Source organism: Leguminivora glycinivorella, chromosome 18 (assembly GCF_023078275.1).
Source record: "Leguminivora glycinivorella isolate SPB_JAAS2020 chromosome 18, LegGlyc_1.1, whole genome shotgun sequence".
NCBI classification, from domain to species: Eukaryota; Metazoa; Arthropoda; class Insecta; order Lepidoptera; family Tortricidae; genus Leguminivora; species Leguminivora glycinivorella.
The window spans coordinates 19,907,097-19,927,071 of NC_062988.1; the positions used below are offsets into that span (position 1 = coordinate 19,907,097).

The window sequence follows — 19,975 nt, forward strand, 5'->3', positions numbered from 1 at the left end:
TTATCGGTGTTTTAGCTCTATACCTGATATAATTACTTACTTGTCCTGGAAACTAAACCGATCTGGTCAAACTCTACTTACAAGAATTTAATTAAAGATAACATGAAACGATAACATGATGATAATTAATGATAAGTAACATGAAATCAACTGGTACCTTTCATGGTCAGCATTTAATCAATCTTCTCTTCTTCATCGAAATATTGGAAGTCTTACTTTTAGTCTTTGCTTTTAGGAACGGTGTATTTTCAGGACCAGTAAAAGCTTTTCTCGGCAGTCTCATGCTGGTTAAGGCTAGAATGCCTAGTGCCTTTCTATTTGGCAGAGAAGTTCTTTTTTAATGTATGTATAAAGCAAACCGAGCAAACAATCAATATTTTTAAATAGTAAACGGACGTATTAGAATTTTTTCATAGAAGTAGGATGACAGAAATGTCAAGACTCATTTTCAAATGGCGTGAAAAAAGACAACCTCTTGTCTGCCTCTCTATCACTCTTCCTATAGAGAGATAAAGAGGCAGCATGCAGCAGTGGTATTTATGATTATTGTGTACAGGGGCCAATAGTAGGATTACAGAAATGTCAAGACTAAAATGCAAAAAATGCATTATTCTGGGATAATTCAAAAAATGCATTATTCTGGGATAATTCTGGGGTATTTGGATTTGGGATGAATTTGCCGCTCTCTTCTACGGGCAAAGTCGTTCTCAGTCTTGCATGATGTAGTGAATCTTTTTTCAAAAGCGGGTAAAGGGTCAACTCAAATATCTTTATTTTTTCTGTGTTGGCTGCATTGGCCGTGATAGCTGTCACTGTCAGTGTCAACGTCATTGAGCCGTCACCTGTCCTGAAACAAAACATTGAAAATCCATTTCTAATTAGCATGGCACCATAAAAATCCAAAACTAACCATTATTAACGTGCTGTATATAAATAAGTAACAAAACACAATGTTTGCCAAACCCTTCAAGGTCAAATCCAACAACAGCCTCAAGAATTCGGAGAAGTAAGTTGTCCAATTCGCGCGTAAAGTTTTCGACAAGTTTTTGGACGTTTTCATGTGATAACCTGTGTTTTTCAGGAAGCACCTAGTGCAGAGGATAGTAGATGAGTTCCCTGCAGCTACAGAGGAGGTGGCGAAGGAGCTGGTGCCCATGAAGAGCAGCTGCAGCTGCGTGAAGGTGACGGCGCACAGCGGGGAGGTGGCGGACGTGTACGTGGTGAGCGGGGCGGCGCTGCTGCTGGACGTGCGCGGCGCGCTGCTGCCCACCGCGGCGGCGCTGTGGCGCGCGCGCGGCCTGCTGCCCGCGCTCACCGTGCACGAGCCAGTGCTTGCTAAGGTAACTAAACATTCCTGTGAGCGGGGCGGCGCTGCTGCTGCACGTGCGCGGCGCGCTGCTGCCCACCGCGGCGGCGCTGTGGCGCGCGCCCGGCCTGCTGCCCGCGCTCACCGTGCACGAGCCAGTGCTCGCTAAGGTAACTAAACATTCCTGTGCAGTGTTATTTTATAATGCACAATGCTTTATCAAATGGTAATATAATCTGCACACTGTCTTGTACTAACCATACAATTGTCAAGTAGTATATTAGCTCCTAATTTCTTGATACTAGCAATATATTCCTATCCCTTGGACTGTTCAATTAAAAAAAGTGGAGATGTGTCGCGCCAAGTTTCTTATTGCCAGACTGCCAGTCTCTTATTGGTATATGCTCCTCCAATTTCAGAGGGACTTAAATTCTATATTAGAGCTTTTTCATTGTAATTGCATTCTTTTTTAGTATCATGTAAATAGGTATCTTATCAGATGTTTAGTTTCTTGCATTAAAAAATATACCCTGAACAAATATTATCACATTTAGAAATAAAATAACACAGAGAAACACAGACTGTAATCAAAAATAAAAAGGTAATAAAAAGAGTCATCTACAGTAAATGCATTGATTATTTATTTATTTATTTATTTATTTATGTTATGGAGAACCAACAGCTATAAAACTAGCAGTATACAACAAGATATGATTCAGAAAGCCAATTACAGGATCTCACAGATAGATACAAAGTAATATTAATTAAACTAATGCTAGCACTTATACCAACGCACACACATGCTCACAAAAGTGGAATATAAAGAAAGAGAAAACAAAACAGAAAGTTAAGTAAGATGAATGCAATAACAGTCAACATAAGTATTCAATTAAAAAGGAAAAGAAATAATTATAATAATAATCACTCACAAAGAACACCGCTTAACCAATAATTGCCTCACATTCGAAACTTTACAATTAAAAATATCAATGTCAATGTCCTTCGACAACTCATTCAGCCGACGACTCGCTCGAACTAGGAAGCTATTCTGTCTATACCTGGATGATGCAGTCTTGACAGATAAAGGGGGATAGTACCTCTTAGAACGAAAGGGGGTATTAAAAGCAAGCTTACCAAGTAACTCGGAACAATCAGCTGCACCACTGGTAATATTCAAGAGAAAGGAAATATCAGATATGTCACGTCTTTTTCTCAGTGGTAATAGGTGGTGCTTCTTACAAATACTTAAATAACTGGACGAACTATAGTAATGCTTTAGTTTGTAGCATAAAAATTTTATAAATTTTTGTTGCACGCGCTCAATCCGGTCCACATAAGTGTTATAGCAAGGGTTCCAAACCTGTGATGCGTATTCTAATTTACTCCTCACGTATGAACAATAAAGGACTTTAAGGGTTTTAGCTTGAGTGAAGTATATGGAATTACGCATTATAAAACCTAGAGATTTAAGTGCCCCACTAATAATGCTATCAATGTGCCTATCGAATAAAAGTTTGGAGTCATGAATAACCCCCAAGTCCTTCATGTAGGTTACTCGCTCAAGCGGGTGGCCTTTAAGTGTATATGATGTAGAAGTCAGGTTACGTTGACGGGAAAATGTAATAGAAAAACACTTGGAAGGATTTAGCTCTAGCTTATTAACTTCGCAGTACTCATCCAGGCGTTCTAGATCGGACTGCAAAGACATGAAGTCATGATTGGATTTTACCTTATTAATGATTTTCATGTCATCCGCGAAGCAAAGAAGTTTCGAATGCAAAAAACACTTGCCTATATCGTTAACAAAAATGTTGAATAAAAGTGGACCGAGCAAAGACCCTTGAGGGACGCCACTTGGGACTGTCACCCATCCAGATATATAGTTATTAACCACGACAGCTTGAGACCTATTATTGATATAAGAGGAGAACCACCTTAGCAAATCCCCATGTATTCCCATGTCATATAACTTGCATAGCAATAAGCCATGGTCTATCCTGTCAAAACACTTGCTATAGTCAGTATAAATAACGTCGACCTGAAGGCCACTGTCCATAGCTTCGGTGACGTAATCATTTAGTAGAACAAGATTTGATACAGTTGACCTACGTTGCAAAAACCCATGCTGAAAATCACTAAAAGAACACTTAAAAGTGTCATAAACTTGTTTGAACACAATTTTTTCTAATATTTTTGAAAGTATACATAGTTTCGATATCGGTCTATAATTAGTTATTTCAGTTTTAGGTCCCTTTTTATGAACAGGGGTGATAAAAGCTGACTTCCATATGGAGGGAATTAAACTTTCAGCGAACGATCGCCGAAAAAGTAAAACAATTGGGCTTGCCAAACTCTCAGCACAGTTAATTAGAAACTGAGCAGGTAACTCATCAGGCCCTGGGGACTTGGAAGGATCTAGTTTTAGTAATAAGTTAGTGACAACGTCCGGATTAATTTCGATTCTATTTAAACTAGCCGTGGACTCGTTACTACACGAGGGTAAACGGTCAATATTAGGAGGGCTCGAGGTTGTGAATGTGGTAAAAAAGTACTCTGAAAAAGCATTACAAATATCAAAACCTGAATTAACTATTCTGTCCCCATACTTCAGGCTGCCGGGTAAACTATGGGAGGATGATTAAAAGGCAAGCTACATGCATTTCAGATTCAAGGAGGTGCACCCTTATACCTGCCAGGAGTGGTGATACCGACTGGCGGCACGGGCTTCCCAGTCTTTGCTCGTGGGGCTGCCATAGCCGTACGGACGACGGACAATGCTGCCGCTGGCGCTGTCGGTCGGGCGGCACTGGCGTCGGGGGAGATGCTGATGAAAGTTGGGTGAGAATAATATATTACTGTTATTCTTTAATCTTGATAGAGTTTGCTGTTTAATTTCTCATATTTTTTTTTACTTTTATTTTTTTATTTAAATTACTTGTGTTGCTGAAACTGAAAATAAAACTAACTCTTAAATTCTTTATATTTTTTCTTGATGAACAACTTCATCATTTTAACATTTTTAACTACTAAGCTTGGAAGGCTACAACTTTAGCTACTTAGACAATAGTAGCATTTTGTCCTTCTGGTAGAGCTCATTGTTGTTGCTTAACATCATAATGGTATAAGACCTATATATCTAAGAGGTTTTTTGAACTGTAAAAATGTTAACAGTAATATAATAATCTCTTTAATATTTTCTTTGTGGTGTTTCAAAACATTATTTTCTAAAAAGTAGTTTTATTTTTATTGTTAAACCTTTGCATAAGAATTTCAACAGCTAGTTTTTTGTGTTCTAGAGGTGTATGCATGGAGATGGTCCACTGGGTGGGCGACACGTTAAGCCGCGAGCCCAAGTTCGGTCGGCTCGAGAGACCCCGGATAGACCCCGCGCTAGCCCCCGCGCCTCCTCAAGCCGCCGGTGACAGACTAGCTGACCAGCTACAACAGGTATGTTACTTATACAAATTAGACATCATTTTATTGGAATTTTATTTGAAAGATTGTATTTTTTACATAATTGTAACAGTGTTTGACGGTGTATGATTAGTACCAATAAATGTATCTATCTATCTATAGTGATGTATGGAGATGGTCCACTGGGTGGGCGACACGTTAAGCCGTGAGCCCAAGTTCGGGCGGCTGGAGAGAACCAGGGTAGACCCCGTCCTAGCTCTTGCACCACTTCAAGCAGTCGGTGACAGACTAGCCGACCAACTATATATGCATAGCTGGGCATCGTTAATGAAATAGTTAACTTCGATAATCGTTAATCCGTTACTTAAAAAGTTAACTTCGTTAATCGTTAAAGCGATACATTTCGGTAGATTTAACGGAAGTTAAAGTTAATCGATAATCCGTTAACACGTCATAAAAATAGGACTCCACTGTAGGTATTATGTATTTCTATTTACTAAGTATCCACCAAAAACCATTAAAGCCTGTGACGCCAATCGGTAAAAAACCGAAATGTAACAATTACGGTCTCTTCGGGCTTCTACCGCCGTTGGTTGACTAAATCCTAGGTTTAACTTCGGATTGGTAATTATTGGGTCATTCATGCGGTCGCGAACGTGGTGCGTCGGTTCTTCAGATTGAGATGACAACTCCATGCTGCGGGCCACGATAACTTGGTAGAGGTAGATGATTGCACTCTATTCCCAGGTTAGTGATCGATCTAGCACGCCTCATAAGATTTAGAAGATCTCGAATAAGTGATCCAAAGCCGCCAATTGGTCTTTAGACTGTTTATAACCGACGGATCTGCTTTTACCGATAACACCTAGGTTTTGCCGTACTACGGGCTTTTACAGTAGCAGTAAGAAAGTGGTTTTCACGGCGCAGCGAGCCGCTTGAGCTGCTGGATTAACGATTAACGGACTTGGTGAAATTTAACGGAAGTTAACGAATCCGTTAACATTTTTTAAGGCTAACTTAAAAGTTAATCCGTTAATCGAAATATTAACTTCGTTAATTAACGATTAACGGATTAACGAGTTAATGCGCAGCTATGTATATATGTATGTTACATGGTGATGTATGGAGCAATGAAGTGTATGGTGATGCATCTTTTAATGGGTAGACAACATGTAAAGTTGGGAGTCTACGTTTGGCCGGGTCAAGAGATGTAGAATAGAACCCGCACTAGCCCTGGGCCCTGGCACCACCCTTAGTCCTGTCACGTCACTGCAGATACGTTGTAGTGTCACACAGTGGTGCGTATGGATTATTTATCAGGTAGACGACACGTTAATTTGCGAGTCCACAATTAATTTTTAGTGAAAAGTGCCTCCCGCCGCGTCCTCAAGTCATCGAGACACTACAGAAAAATTTCACAAACAGTTTTTATATATGCGTAGTTATTTATTTGGGTATGATATCATTAGAAGCTAGGTTTATAAGGCTCGCTTCGGTATAATAATGTGTAGTGAAGATATCGATCTCGGTATTCTGTGTGCAGCTGCACGTCAAGCAGGAGGAGTGGCCCGCGCTGGGGCGGGGGCGCGCGCTCTCGTCCGCCCCCGCAGCCCCCGCAGCCCCCGCGACCCCCGCCACCCCCGCAGCCCCCGCGGCCCAGGAGGCAGACATGGACCCGCAGGAAAATGGTAATGGTCAGTTTATTTAGGCCCACTTGCACCAACCACTTAACTCAGGGTTAGTGGGCTGGCATCTGTCAAATTCCATATAAAATGGAGGGTTAATTCTTCTTTCTCGTTAGTGCGAGTGGCCATTAATGAATCTACGGTTGTACTCACGTTATTATATCGTTATTGCTGTGACATGTTTCGGGCCAATTGTGGAGGCCCGTCTTCAAGCATATAGAAGTTCTCGCGACGGCTAAACTCCGATAACGTGAGTGCAAGCGTAGACTCATTAAATAATTTTTCTACTCCCGTACTGTTATTCGTGAGTTACAAGGTCGTGCATAGAACTTTAAAACCCTACATAAAAGATGTCAGGACAAGTCTATCTAGTCTATACCCTGAAAACATTTAGTAGCAGTCGCACGATATAGCTGTTTTACAGTTCAGTAAATACATTGCTACCAACTTAACAAACCAATTCGCAGAGTCGAGACTCCTTCGTTTTCTGCTGCGTTCATTGGCGACGCGTCGAATCGCATTCAAATGTATAGAACTCGATTCAACTCGGCTCGATTCGTCTTAGTGGCCAGGCTTCAAAGAACCATACCATAGACAGTTTTATTTTCATGTTTGCACTCAAACTGCATATTCAAAATGGTAGGCGGTCCACCTAGATAACTAAGATGACTGAAAGTAGGTATTTGTTGAATTTATAATTTTCTTTCAAAATAAGTGCTTGGTCGTAGAAAAAGTATTGTATGCAACGGTGTTTAACTGAGTCAAAAAATGCTCGTGGCGTCTTTATTAACAATTTTCGGCTTCGCCTCAAATTGTTACCCACGCCACTCACCTTTTTTGACCTCTTTTAACCACCAGTTGCATAAAATACTATAAATATGTCTCGCGAAAATTTAACGTCTACAATGGTTAGTTTCTCCACTTTAAATACGACCTGACCTGAAAATTGTTTACTTCGGACCAATTAAAACACACACACTTTACATACTTGTACTTTTACTTTTTATATACACTTTACAAAATAAGTCATACTAACCCTTAGTATTCTATCTAGTACATAAATACAACCACGCTTATATCCCATAAAGGGGTAGACGGAGACGGAGCACATGAAACTACTCAAATTTCAGTGCCACTCTTGACAAAGGGTTAAAAAATGATAACATTGCAGTGTGAGGTTACCAGCCTCTCGCCTACCCTCGCCAACCCGTACCCCACATTATAACATTGCAGTGTCAGGTTACCAGCCTCTCGCCTACCCTCGCCAACCCATACCCCACATTATAACATTGCAGTGTGAGGTTACCAGCCTCTCGCCTACCCTCGCCGACCCATACCCCACATTATAACATTGCAGTGTGAGGTTACCAGCCTCTCGCCTACCCTCGCCGACCCATACCCCACATTATAACATTGCAGTGTGAGGTTACCAGCCTCTCGCCTACCCTCGCCAACCCATACCCCACAGTCGACGGGTTAAGAATTTCACCATCCCCTTTCTTCCCGTGGGTGTATTCTATCTCGTTTAATGTGAATACAAACGTAACAATTCTACAATATTTGCTTCCTCTAGTATTAACTATCAATATTCACACAAGCAGTCAAACAAGTCTGCTGCCACCTAAACACAATACTTTCATATGTAATGCCGACAGCCGAACCCGTGGAGGAGCAAGACGACGGGATACCCACAGACATGGACGGGTTGCTGGAGTGGGCCCTGCTCGGCTTCCTCAAGCTGCACGCGAAAACTGTACAATTGCCACTACTCTCTAGTTTACTGTATAGGTAACCCATCTATATTTTTTTTTAAATAAAAAATCTGCTTTACAACTAATTCCAAAAATTGGTATAAAGAAACACTAACTTTAAATAACAAAATTGACTACCTTACTATTTGACATTAAACTTTCTAGTTACATTCAAAGTTTTCTAACGATGTTTTTTTTTCACTAAAAAGTGACTAACTAGCAAATATATTATATCGTCCACTATCAATCCTTGAATGGTATACTATAACTTTTGCGAATCATAGTTACGACTTACGAGTACAATTTTGAACCAATGAAAATTACAAACTTTTGTATAGAATATATTTTAACATTTTATGATCGAACATATTGAGGAATTGATGATACATATTTCAGGAATTATTTACTGCCGCTGTGTCCCCCCGATCGAACGATGGACGTCAAAAAGTCTTCCTACAAGAAAGTGGGGAAGTTCTTAGAAGCCATGCAAAAGGTAATTTCAGTTTGATCGCTTTAAATGCTTTGCTTGAAAAATATTGAAATTTACTTTTTTTTTGTATTTTTCACATTTTGAGTAAGTATTATTAAATCGATATGCATGCTGTTTGTGGACGGTTGAATAAGGAGAACATTTTGTATTATGTAACACCTGTAATCTGACCCTATTCACGCAAATAAGTAAATGATTTATGATTTTATGATAGTGTTCTTTAATAATGTTATGATATTTCAGGAGGGCTACCTGCAAGTGCGCGAGATGGAGAAGGGCGTGGACGCCGTGACGGCGCTCAACCCGCTGCACCCGCGCGCGCGCAGCCACGCCCCGCCCCCGCCCCCGCCCCCGCCGGCCGACGCCGATGATGATGATGGCGTGGAGTACACGCCGCCGCAGGTCAGGGAGATGTTCTCCGTCACTGCCGCCGTCTCTGACCTGCTGGCGCTCAAGTTAGTTCAAATGTTTAATAAATATCATACTAGATGGCGGTGATTTCTACATCACGCTAACAAATCTCAAGTTTTTCTGAACGTGTTACAGAAAGGGCTCGCTGCTGTCCTCGGCGGAGCTCCGCGCGCTGCTGACGGAGTACGTGACGGCGCGCGGGCTGCCCGCCGGCCGGGGCGGCGCCGTGCTGCTGGACGCCGCGCTCGCCAGGGCGCTGCAGGCGCACGAACAGGTGCGTTTGGATTTTGATCAATCTACTCAAAAATATCGGAGGAAAAGTACGACGAAGACCAGTTAGGGCAAGAACTCTTGTGTTTGGTCACATACCTCACCCTACCGGTCAGAGGAACATCTTTGCTTTTTGTGTTGGGACGCCTGGCCAGAAACAGGCGGGCTGTCGATCACATGATACGTCCTAAAGTTAGAGCTGCAGGTTACTACCCGGCTGCTTTCTCACACTTCTCTCCTCAAATCTTCTCGTTTTTCGCAGAACAGAAGGACATCTTTGAGTTCGACGTCCTTGAGCTCGTCTTCTCTCAAACTGTCTCAGAACAGAAGAGACTATACCGAATGTATCAGATCGCGGTGCCGCATTTTTATTTTTGAATCCTTTTGGCCTACAAATTGAGTGTGTGTTGTCTACAGACAGTCTTATCGCGTAGACGATTGTTGTACATTATTAATTAATTTGAATTTGGGGACACTTTTGCTTTTTACATTGATTACCTAAATGGATCTGGAGTACCACAGCGCTAAAGAGTGCTAAAAAAAATTAGCTATAAACATTCGGTCTCAATCTATCCCAGGAAAGGAACTTCTCATTACCATGGAAGTTATTAAAGTGTGTTATTACCAGGAGACGGTGAAGTGGGACGCGCTGATGGCGGGCGTGCAGGCGAGGCTCACGGCCTGCACGGAGATGCGGTTCGCGGACGGGACGTCAACACTCACTAAAGCCAAGCTGGACCCCATCAAGATGCAGGTCGTCAACCGCAGCGGGAACAAAAAGGTATCTACATCTTGTTTGCCGTAATGTCTAACTCCGTACATCAAGATATAGTAAGTACTTAGTATGAATCAAAGAGGATCTAGTATTATAGAGAGTTACTGTCGAAGTAAAATGTGTAATCACAGTGCATAGACTGCTATCTCTTGACACAGGCTTAAAACTTTTGAACCTCAGTTTCGACAATTTGGCCCATATTCTTAGCATGATATGTTTTAAAATGTCAAATATTAATGCCCGTGTGGTGACGGGTTAAGAATTTCACCACCCCCTTTCTTCCCTTGGGTGTCGTAGAAGGCGATTATGGGATATGGGCTTGTACTATTATATATTCTGTGATATGGGTTAAATTGTGGCGTAGGCGAGAGGCTGGCAACCTGTCACTGCAATGTCACAGTTTCGTTTTCTTTCAACCCCTTATTTGCCAAGAGTGGCACTGAAACATGAGTAGTTTAATGTGCTCTGCCTACCCCTTCATGGGATACAGGCGTGATTGTATGTATGTATGTAAATATTAATATTAGCGCCATCTAGCTGAGCGTACCCCAAAGGTGTAATGCCACCTAGGCCACCGTACCTTTTTCTGTATGGTACTGAGCTACTTTTTTTCTTAGACTATCTGTCTATACGGAGTTATATATGTCTTTGGTATGAATGTAACGTACGAGCTTTAAAAGACAGATAGACAGACGGGCAGTCACACAATAAGAGTGCCTTTTGCACCTTTTTGGTACGGAACCTTTAAAATGGTGTCAGTCATTTTTTGCGACCAATAGCGTGCGCGATACGAACCAACTCATCAACCAATCGAAATTAGTTAATAATAATTAATGAATTCCACAATTGAAGACTCCACGAGAAATAAGTTTAAATAATAAGCTGCAAAAGTGCATGACGAATTTCTCCATGCATTTTAGCAGCTGATAGTCATACCTCGGAAACATCATGGATGGCACAACTCCTTTGAGTGATGGTTACTCGGTTAGATGGCGACACTGATTAATATTCTAACAATAACAACCGTTAACCATTACAGCCGATGCATAAGCACAGTATAATTGAGCATTGCCTTTACATTTGCAGGTGACGCTGGTGTCTAACCTGGAGGCGTTCGGGTTCACGCTGCCGGAGCTGGCGCGAGCCTGCCAGCGCGGCGTGGCGGCGTCGTGCGGCGTCACGCGCTCGCCGGGCTCCAAGTTCGACCAGCTGATGCTGCAGGGCGACCAGGTACATCATATCCATAGAGGTCCATCCTAACAAGAAAGAAAAGTGAGACTTTGTTTACTCTAGCAGGGAAGTAAAAGCCCCTTTCTGAAATGGTGACATAAAGTAGAAGAGCGTAGGAGGTAGGGCATCATAGCGAATGATATTCCGCTTTGTATGGTAGGGCACAGCACAGCGGATATCATCTCATCTCGCTCGAATCTAGAGCAGAGCTCAACTGGGGAAGTACCTCCGCCTTAGGCCGTTTTCACATTATCCGATCCGATATCGGATGTCGGAAGGATTTCAATAGAAAAATCCTAGATGGCGCCTGTAATGTATGGGATATCGGTCCGACATCCGATATCGGATCGGATAATGTGAAAACGCACTTACACTCAACGAGGGTGCGGTGTGCTGGTGATGGAAGGACCTACGGAACTAATTTGTTCTCTATATCTATTGTCCTTCGAGCGGCAACCCAAATTGGATTGAACTATTCATAAGAGCTTGTAACTAGGCCTACATGAATAAAGATATTTTGAATTGAATTGAAACCCTCCTTAGAGAACTTGTTCACTCTTTTTTGCTGTGTACAAAAGGAGTGCACAAGTTTCTATTTAATGGGTTGGCAATGGCAACGCGCATATGATACTCCTTGAGTTGCAGGCGTCCATAGGTGACTGCTTTCCATCAGGCGGACCGTATGCTTGCTTGCCATCGACGTAGTATTAAAAAAAACTACATTTAGAGTAGGTAATTCTTTTACCTGAATATGATATCCTATGCAATCCTGAATTCAAATTTTCTTTCAGCAATACTATGTGGCCAGACTACTGATTGAGAAGTATGGCCTACCCAAGAAGTTCGTAGAAGGAGCCGACAAGGCACTCAAGAAGAAGAAAGGCAGCTAACCTCCGCACCACTCACCACTCTGACCTGATCCCCTGATCGTGATACTAACAGTGTAAGAAAACTAAAGGCTGCCACACACCGCAAAGCGGGACGGGAGCGGGACGGGCGCGGGGCGCGAGCGCCGCGCTGTATAACACTGAATCAAATACGGTGCCACACACCGACGCTCCGCGCACGCCCCGCTCCGCGCCGCGCCCGTCCCGCGCTAACCCGCCCAATCACAACAGGTCGTGTCCCGCTCCCGCCGCGGGACCCGCGCGGGTCCGTCGCGCCGACATTCGGGCATTGTCAGTGTGTGCCTCACCGCGCAGCCAGCGCGCGTGTCACGCGCGCCTACCGCGGCGCTAGCGACCCGCGCCCGTCCCGCTCCCGTCCCGCTTTGCGGTGTGTGGCAGCCTTAAGAAATGATCAATAAAACAATGAACTTCCTAAAATTATCTATTTATTAATCTCTTATCCTATTTTCTTACAATAATATAAGATTCAATTAATTTTAGATTTAAAATATGGCATCTGTATGTATTGCTAGGTATAAAAATAGATTTTATAAACTTTTAGAATGAATGTTGATTTAATTACAAGTGGAAGACATAAAGACTAAACATGTTTGTTGAGTATCCTCATTATCACTTATGTAAATATTCAAAACAAGTTCAAATGTGATATAATATAATACATCACTGGTATCATTTGGAATTATTCATTTGCTCAGATGCACCCTATATCTAGATGATTTAAAGATATTTACACCAATTGTAAAAGCAAGAAAGCGCATAATAATAAGCTGCATAGTTGCATTTAGTAAACATAATGTACAATAATTATATATTTCATTTATATAATCTCACTATTCTAAGTTTCGGGTGGGTTGTGTCCGTTTCTCAATTATAATACAATTAAAATAATATAAAATAAAACAATACAAACCTGGATCCAATTTTAAACTGGAGAAGAAGCTTCGGCCCTTACTACTAGCACTAGGAGAGGTAACTTACTTACGAAGACATTACCAGAGTGATACTCGGTATTACACTTCATTTTTAAAACACCACAACCAAATAAAAAACTTAGGAATCACTGATTCTTAAATAATATCAAAACTAATCTAACACACTATTAAAATAAATTTATCATTTCAAATCTGGGCACTAATATTGCAAACATCTTAAAATCTAGCTAAATAGAGCCTATTTTAGTCTAAATTTTAGTGGAGTTGATAAATTTGAATGGTGTTTTGAAGGGCAGTAGAGATTTTCTGCTTTTCTTTTTAGCATCAGGGGCTATGGGAGTCTGCGCGAGTGACTGGCGGATGCTGGCCCGCGTCCGGTCGGCGACGCTGCCGTCACTGGCCTTGCTGGAGTCCACGCTCCACTGGCTCCTGCCTGAGGCTAGAGAGAATCTTGAAATATTTGAACCTTTAGAAGTGATGCTCGACTTTGATGGGGTTTTCCTTAAATTTCCTTTAGTGTTGGTGACGTCTGAGAATATGTTCTGTGAGATCTTGGCCTGCTTGGAAGGTGAAGAGTGGCTCCAGGGCATAGCAGCCCTTTTCTCAGAAGTCATCTTTTCTAGATCCAAGTATTTGAACTTGGAAATGTCTTTGACCACTTGCTCCTGCTGCCTGGGCAGCTGGTAGCCCTCCTTGTCCACATTTTCCAACTCGTAGAAGGTCAGGGTCACACTTTCATCACTTTCTGCAAAAGGGTTGATCGGCGTGAAATGCACTTTTTTAGCTGGTTCTGGAAACAAGTTGCGAGGCATGTTGTCCTTGGTGAACTTGGTGGCCGTGATGATCATGCTGCCGTCTCCATTGTCAGCGGACAGGGAGCTGTCCAAGTCCTCGTATGCGAACGTTTTCCGCCGGTTTTTGAGTCGCGCCGAGCCAGATCTCCTGTGACGGCGCGACACCCACTGCCTGTCCTCGGCTTGTGTTATCATGGGAGGCAGGGTGATCCCATTGCTCTCCCTGATGTCAGGCACTTCAGAATCATTCAGAGGAATGATCTTAGTAGCAGGACTGTTTAAAATCTCTTTTGCAATAAGGTCTCTTTCTCTCTGATTGAGACTGTGTTCCCTTTGTCTCAGTGCAATGAGGCGAGACATCCATTGCTGACTCAGAGTGTTTTCTGTCACTTGCTGGGCCGCAGAGTATGTGTCTGGGGCTCCAGTTATTGCTTTTCGGCTGCGAGGAACGAATCCTGGTAGCTCAAGGGCCAAGGCGGCTATAGTAGGGGACAACTGGCCTTGAGGCGAGTTACATTCTATAATTTCTTTGTTACAATATTCCTTAGGTGTAATATTGCAATAAATAGGGCTCTCCTGCGACCTGGACGAGCGCGGCGCGGGCTGCACGGCCCGGCTCATCTCCACAGCCTTCTCAGAGTCACACTTGTTCACCGAAGTGGAATGTGAGTAGTCAACCGAGACAAGTATTTCACTCAAATGTTTAGGACGTGAGAACGTTTCGATGTTAGCGAGTACCGTAGGATGGTAGAGTATGACGTCTGGATGTAGATTTGAGTTCCGTTCGTCCGTGAGGAAACCAATGATGTGTAGTAAATCGTCACTGTATTGCGAGTGCTTGTCGGCGCGGGGAGCTGCGCACAAAGCACTCAGCAGCTCGCCGAGTTGCCGTAAGACCGGAGCCGTAGACGCCCCGGGAGTCGCCGCTGGCTCACAACAATGCAAACGCACTGTACCGCCCTCTTCGACGAGTACCGTAGCTGGCGAGAGGCAGACACGTAGGACGGATAGTTTAGCTTTCTGCAGCGCCCGGCATGCGCGAGCCAGCTCCAGAAGCAGATGCCACACAAAGGCCTCCGAAGCGCACTTATCCGCGGAGTCGCAGGTGTCGATGAGCTCGGCGAGGCTGCGCCAAGCGCCGTGCTCCAACACGAAGTACAGAGTGCGCGACGGCGCGTGCAACACGGTGTCGTGCACCCGCAGCAGGGCCGCAGCGCCGCCGCAGGCTTTGTTTATCACATCCGCGTCGAGTGCGACGTCCCGCAGCTGCTCATTTGAGTACGCGGTGCAATCGTAAGCCTTCCATGCGAATATGTCGTTGGTGACCTTGTGCCGCACTTTGTAGAACGTGCCGCCGCACAGAACGTCTAAAACTTGATAGTCCTGCAATTTGCCCGACATAATTGTGCAGTTTTTGATAAAATTCTAAAAAATTACATTTTGTAACCGAAACAAAGCAACCGAACGTTTGAATCGCAACGACGGTTACAATTTTAGTGATGTGCGTTGCTTGACGTGGGAACTACACGATAAAGTCTAAAATTATCGATACTGTTTTATGTGGTATTTTTTTAATTAGTTAATACTGTGATGTGGGGACTAAAGGACAACTCACTTGTATGAGATGTTGTAACACATGTTGTAGCGGTTTTTTTTTTATTATTTAAATGCAAATTAGGCAAAAGTATTGGGCCCGCCCCTTGAGCCAACGTGTAAAGAACTACTTGCCCTTATGTTGACAGTTTTCGCTAACGCTGGCTGGCTGGCAAACCAAATAGTGTCGATTTTTTATCCACACGTCAAAGGATTTTGGCGCACTTGGCCAAGAGTGTTCACACGACACGTTGGCTACTTATTCAGTTTTTTTTTATTCGTCAGAGGTGACAGAAGTACTCATGAAAATAATAATGTTATTAACAGTTGATGAACTGTGTATGTACTTACTTAATTATCGATATGAAAACAACCTTATATGATGACAAAGATAGTTTAGAATGTTTAATGAATCGCCTAAATAAGATTGACTTGCACATCAGAATGTTTAAAACGAAGTTAGTTACAATAGTATACTCTTACAAAAAATCACTCGTATACGGATTTGACTGATTTCAATCACTTGAAAAATCATTAAAATTGAATTTTCAATTTAACTAAATCGTAATTATAAATATATGTATTCTTAAAAACGTGTGTGATTCAAGCGCGGATCCAGATTCGTGCCCAGGGGGGGGGTCACGTGGTAAAGGGCCAGGCCCCAGGGAGGGGTCACGTGGTCTATTTGTATGGCCAACCTAGGCTCGGGGGGGGGGTCATGACCCCTCCCCTGGATCCGCGCATGGTGTGATTCATAAACTACGATATTTTCAATGAGGGAATAGTAATGTATACAGCCTTGAAAAAACAGTAGAAATTAAAGTGGCACCATTGTCGTGCCATCCCTTTCAAATCAATCAATATATGTACTTTAAAAAAAGTGAACGGACTCTACTGACTGTGAATCTCTAGTTGATATGACCACTTACTTGAATTTAGGCTATATCTGTACATATTGTAGAATAATGGCTGTACCTAGATAAAATATTGGGTTGGTAAGAAAGTAATGAGCGATCGATTGAATTCCACATAAAATTTTTGAGAGAGTTCTAGAATCTTCTAAGGTCGAAAGTATATAAAGGGCGAGTCGCACAGTTTCTCGTCAGTCATTCACTAGCTGTCGCCGAGCTAATATAAGGAAGAAAATGGACGAATTAAAAGTGCATGTAAGGCATTGCTTACTATATGAATTTCAGTCTGGCCATTCAGCCGCCGAAGCAGTGCGTAATATATGTCAGCGTGTTGCTCCTGAAGTTGTGTCTGAGGCCACGACGAAACGATGGTTCCAGCGGTTTCGTAGTGGCGACTTTTCATTATCAGATCAACCTAAGTCTGGTCGACCGGTGAAGATTGATGTAGCCAAATTAAAAACCTTAATTGAAGGAGATCCGAGGCTAACGAGTCGTACTCTTGCTACCGAGTTAGGCTGCTCTCATGTCACCATAGAAACACATTTACACGAGTTGGGAAAAAACTACAAATACAGTGTTTGGATACCGCACGAACTTGATAGAGATCAACTAAACCGCCGTGCCGATATCTGCATACAACTTCTGTCTTTTCGCCGCACATTCAACTGGTTGGACCATCCTATCACTGGAGATGAAAAATGGGTCTTATATATAAATCACACACGCAAACGTCAGTGGCTAGCTCCAAACGAAAAAGGAATAGAGGCACCAAAAACAGAGCCTCACCCGAAAAAAGTTATGCTGTCCGTTTGGTGGGATATTCATGGTATTATTCACTGGGAACTCCCACCAAGTGGAATGACTGTTACCGCATCAGTATACTGTAATCAGCTTGAAAATTTAAACCAAAAAATCTGTCAGAATCGTCCACAGCATGCTAAAGTTTTTTTCTTACACGACAATGCTCGCCCACACATTGCAAAAGTGACTCGGCTAAAGCTTTTGGAGCTAGGTTGGAAAGTGATACCTCATCCACCGTACTCTCCAGACTTGGCACCTACGGATTACGCATTGTTCAGATCGCTAAGCAATGCCTTGAATGAAAAAAAGTTCGATGATCAAGCCCATCTACGACAGTACGTAGCTGAGTTTTTTGAATCTAAACCTAAGAACTTCTTCGCCGATGCTATTCATTCTTTACCAGAACGATAGAGACAAGTAGTAGATAACGAAGGCCGTTATATTTTTGATAAATGATTAAAATAATAAATTAAATAAAAATTACAATATTGGTTATGATTCGCTCATTACTTTCTTACCAACCCAATAATATATGCAACGCAACTATACATAATAAGCATAGCTGGGCACCGTTAACTTCGATAGTTAACTTCGAATTCAAATAGTTAACTTCGATAATCGCTAATCCGTTACTATAAAAGTTAACTTCGTTAATCGTTAAAGCGATACATTTCAACAAATTTAACGAAAGTTAAAGTTAATCGATAATCCGTTAATCGCTATAAAAAAATAATTTTACTGTTGCTAGTTGCATCACTTATCAACTATTTAGTATTGTCGTAAGTTTATATGTTACTGTAAAAGCCCGAAGTTTGCCAAAATCTCTTAAAAATCCCAGCTGCCAATTGGTAAAAGCGAAATGTTAATAAATATTGTTCTCTTTGGACTTATATCGACGTTGGTTCGGTAAATTCTAGGTTTTATATGTTTTATTGGGTCGGTTTAATCATGCGGTCGTAGTCATGGTGCGTAGGTTCCTCGGATTGAGACACCTCTAATCGAAGTTGCGATCCACGGTAACTTGGTACGTCGTGGCTTGATACGTCGTCGGTTGCGCGATTTGTGTGTCATGCCTGATGATTTACATTCTATTTCGCAGTTAGTGATGGGTGCAGTAGGACTAATAAACTTTAGCAGGTCTCGAACAACCAAGCAAGCACCAATTTGTCTGCAGACTGTGAATTTACGTGAAAATTCTAGGTTTCGCCGTATTCCGGGCTTTTACAGTAGCGGTCAGAGCAAGTTTTACTCGGCGCGTGCGGATCTGGATTAACGATTAACGGACTCGAAGAAATTTAACCGAAGTTAACGAATCAGTTAACATTTTTTAAAGTTAACTTAAAAGTTAATCCGCTAACCAAAATGTTAACTTCGTTAATTAACGATTAACGGATTAACGAGTTAATGCCCAGCTATGATAATAAGGCAATAAAACGCCCATGTTATCTTATTATGAAACTCACCTTTCACCTAGTTTCATAAAACTCGTGTTTTACTGCCTCTCTTTATGCACCAGTCACATAATTAACTATTATATTTATATTGATCTTTCTGTAAGTTTTGCATTAACCACGTACTGAACAAATAGATATATTTATTGTTTAAAAAGAAATCCATAAAAGAAGTATAAATCAAAATCTAATATCCAGGAACAACAAGGACAATAAACCCAAAAAAATATATTATACATGTCTATCATAATATATATATCGATATAAAAAGTTTGTGCACAACTAACAATAACATTATCCATATTATTGTAGGGGTACAAAGAATATGAATAAAAATCAAATATTCCGGAACAAAGGCAATTAAAGAAAATCTAATTTTTATCTTAAATCGATATATAAATTTATAAAATATGTGTACAACCCTAGTCTTCGTTCAGAAATGTTTTGGCGCGCAAATCGTTTAGAAATTATTTAAATCCAACGTTTAAATTTAACGGCAAGTTTGAGCCAACAGCGACTAAAACAATCACTCCCTGTTAAAAATTAAGTCAGGTTAGATGTTGACTCAAACATCTTTACCTGAAACATCCACGGGAAACATCTATCAATGTCAATATTGTCAATTGACAGACAATTCTGTCATGCGCTTGAATATGATTTCGTAGTGATTATTCTTTGATAACTTTGATTTTGTGATTTGTTTTGATTTTTAATTAGGGACATTAGGATCAAAATGAAGTGCTCGTTCTTCAAAATACCTAATGAGTAATGGGCTAATTAATGTGTCGAAGTATAGCCGATTTCCAATTTTTAATTTAAGAAACTAGCAGGAGGGTGGGGTATAAGTAAAGTACTAATGGTACAAAAAAAGAAAAGGTAAAATTTAAATGGTTTTATTAGTGAGTATAAGCGTGTACGCGGCACAGCTGACTAGCGGTTTCAATACATATCACATGATTCCATTCTTCTGTTCATAATTTAAACACAAATTAAATACACCGATATAAAAACAGCTTCAATGAAGGCATTAAGACAGAATTTAATACATTTTTCTAAAATAAAGCAGTTGAGTTACAGAACTGGGTACACGACGCGAGGCACCAGCGTTGTGCGAGATTTGCAACTAGCTATGCTACCACTATCTATACTTTAATATCTAATAACTATTTACATTAACACTGTATACAAGGATCATTGACTAGAAACCATGTCTAGGTTAATAATAATTTAACAGAACCACTTATGTATGAATT

The 19,975-nt window shown here is 41.6% G+C and overlaps 1 protein-coding gene across 1 annotated transcript; it reads left to right on the plus strand.

Annotated features, from left to right (window-relative positions):
- Positions 1-831: 831 nt before the first annotated feature.
- Positions 832-12,664, plus strand: LOC125235899 (eukaryotic translation initiation factor 2D). Its single transcript, XM_048142530.1, has 14 exons — positions 832-1,006; positions 1,082-1,340; positions 3,972-4,144; positions 4,603-4,753; positions 6,264-6,321; positions 6,358-6,408; positions 8,061-8,193; positions 8,553-8,649; positions 8,890-9,101; positions 9,193-9,331; positions 9,956-10,108; positions 11,189-11,332; positions 12,124-12,288; positions 12,625-12,664. The coding sequence occupies exons 1-13, from the start codon at positions 951-953 to the stop codon at positions 12,220-12,222; spliced, it is 1,725 nt and encodes a 574-aa protein (XP_047998487.1). The 5' UTR covers positions 832-950; the 3' UTR covers positions 12,223-12,288; positions 12,625-12,664.
- The last annotated feature ends 7,311 nt before the right edge of the window (positions 12,665-19,975 follow it).

Coding starts and splice junctions, on each gene's coding strand:
- LOC125235899 (XM_048142530.1), top strand. CDS start 951: ATGTTTGCCAAACCCTTCAAGGTCAAATCCAACAACAGCCTCAAGAAT. Junction 4,145..4,602: donor GAGATGCTGATGAAAGTTGG/GTGAGAATAATA, acceptor TTTGTGTTCTAG/AGGTGTATGCATGGAGATGG. Junction 8,650..8,889: donor TCTTAGAAGCCATGCAAAAG/GTAATTTCAGTT, acceptor ATGATATTTCAG/GAGGGCTACCTGCAAGTGCG.